We start from the raw sequence: 1506 nt of genomic DNA, 5'->3' as shown, positions 1-1506 counted from the left end.
CAAAGTATATGGTAGCACATTCCCATAATGAGATAATACCATACACAGCCCAGAGGGATGGCAACAAGGAGGTCCCCCAATACTTGCACCCCGATGTATGTTTCACGATCTGTTTACAATATGATCATTTCATCAGAATTTCTGTTTACTCTATTCCTCGTAGAAAGAAAATGATAATTATCGTTGGAAAGTCTATTAACACTAAATATAATGGAAGTTGTTTTCAACTCTATATGGCAGACCATGATGTGAATATGTCTGCCTATCAAGATGAATACATATATAAATGTGGCTCTTGTTAAAGGCAATGTCTCCAACATCCTTGAGAATTAAGAATCTCATTTCACTATGACTAGAGAGAATAACACGATAGTCACTGAATTCATATTGTTGGGATTCCCTGAAATTAAAGGCTCCAATACAGCTTTTTTATTTTATGTCATTTTAGTTGTCTACATTATGACTCTTATGATAAACCTTGCCATCATTGTGTTAGTGTCCATCAAGTCGCAGCTTCATTCCCCCATGTACTTTTTTCTCCAGCAACTGTCAATCATTGAGTCTGTGTTCTTGACGGTTATAGTTCCTAATATGCTGCGTGTTATATGGCTGGAAGGAGCCACCATCTCCATTATAGGATGTATAACCCAGACTTACCTATACTGTGCCATCGGGACCTCCGAATGTCACCTCCTCACAGTCATGGCTTATGACCGCTACTTGGCCATTTGTAACCCTCTTCGTTATAACACCATCATGAATATGAGACTTCAGCATCTCTTGGTCATCTATTGCTGGGTTTTTGGCTTCCTTCTGACCCAAGTCACTCTTAATTTTCTTTGTCAACTTTATTTTTGTGGACCGAATGTAATTGATCATTTTTTCTGTGATCTTGTTCCTTTTGTTGCGCTTTCATGCTCTTATAACTTTGCGTTGCAGTTGGAGATCTTAATCGGTGCTTTTCCTATAATAATTATTCCCTTTGTCTTAGTTATAATCAGTTACATTCAGGTCTTTATCACAATCTTTAGAATTTCTTCTACAAATGGTAGAAAGAAAACCTTCTCCACCTGCAGCTCCCACCTCACGGTGGTCACCTTATACTTTGGGACGTTGGTCACCATATACATGGTTCCACCAAATGGACAAACTTTGACTGTCAACAAACTTATCTCCTTTTTGTACATTGTGGTAACGCCTTTGTTTAACCCAATAATATATTGTTTGAGAAATCGAGAGATAAGAGTCATTATTGAAAAGTTATTGATTTATAAATGAGAAAATTTCCACATAACTAAATTTACAGCAAAAACAAAATATAGACTGAAGCCAAAAATCTGCTTTGATCTACTAGTCTTCCTCCAGTCCCTAGGTCAGTGGCCAATAGCAATAACTGGGATTAGTAGGACAGCTATTTCCTTACATATGTCACAATCTCTGTTTTTATGTGGATATTGTCCAGTTTGTAAGAGGTATCAAATAAAATAAGTACTGTAATTCGGATTT

General features: G+C 36.9%; 1 protein-coding gene across 1 annotated transcript; it reads left to right on the top strand.

Moving 5' to 3' along the window:
- Positions 1–348: 348 nt before the first annotated feature.
- On the top strand, positions 349–1278 carry LOC142302840 (olfactory receptor 10A3-like). Its single transcript, XM_075343951.1, has one exon. It carries the CDS (start codon positions 349–351, stop codon positions 1276–1278), a length of 930 nt encoding a protein of 309 aa, XP_075200066.1.
- Positions 1279–1506: the final 228 nt, after the last annotated feature.

Source organism: Anomaloglossus baeobatrachus, chromosome 4 (assembly GCF_048569485.1).
Source record: "Anomaloglossus baeobatrachus isolate aAnoBae1 chromosome 4, aAnoBae1.hap1, whole genome shotgun sequence".
Taxonomy (NCBI): Eukaryota; Metazoa; Chordata; class Amphibia; order Anura; family Aromobatidae; genus Anomaloglossus; species Anomaloglossus baeobatrachus.
This window is presented reverse-complemented; position numbering and strand designations above follow the sequence as displayed.

Coding starts and splice junctions, on each gene's coding strand:
- LOC142302840 (XM_075343951.1), top strand. CDS start 349: ATGACTAGAGAGAATAACACGATAGTCACTGAATTCATATTGTTGGGA.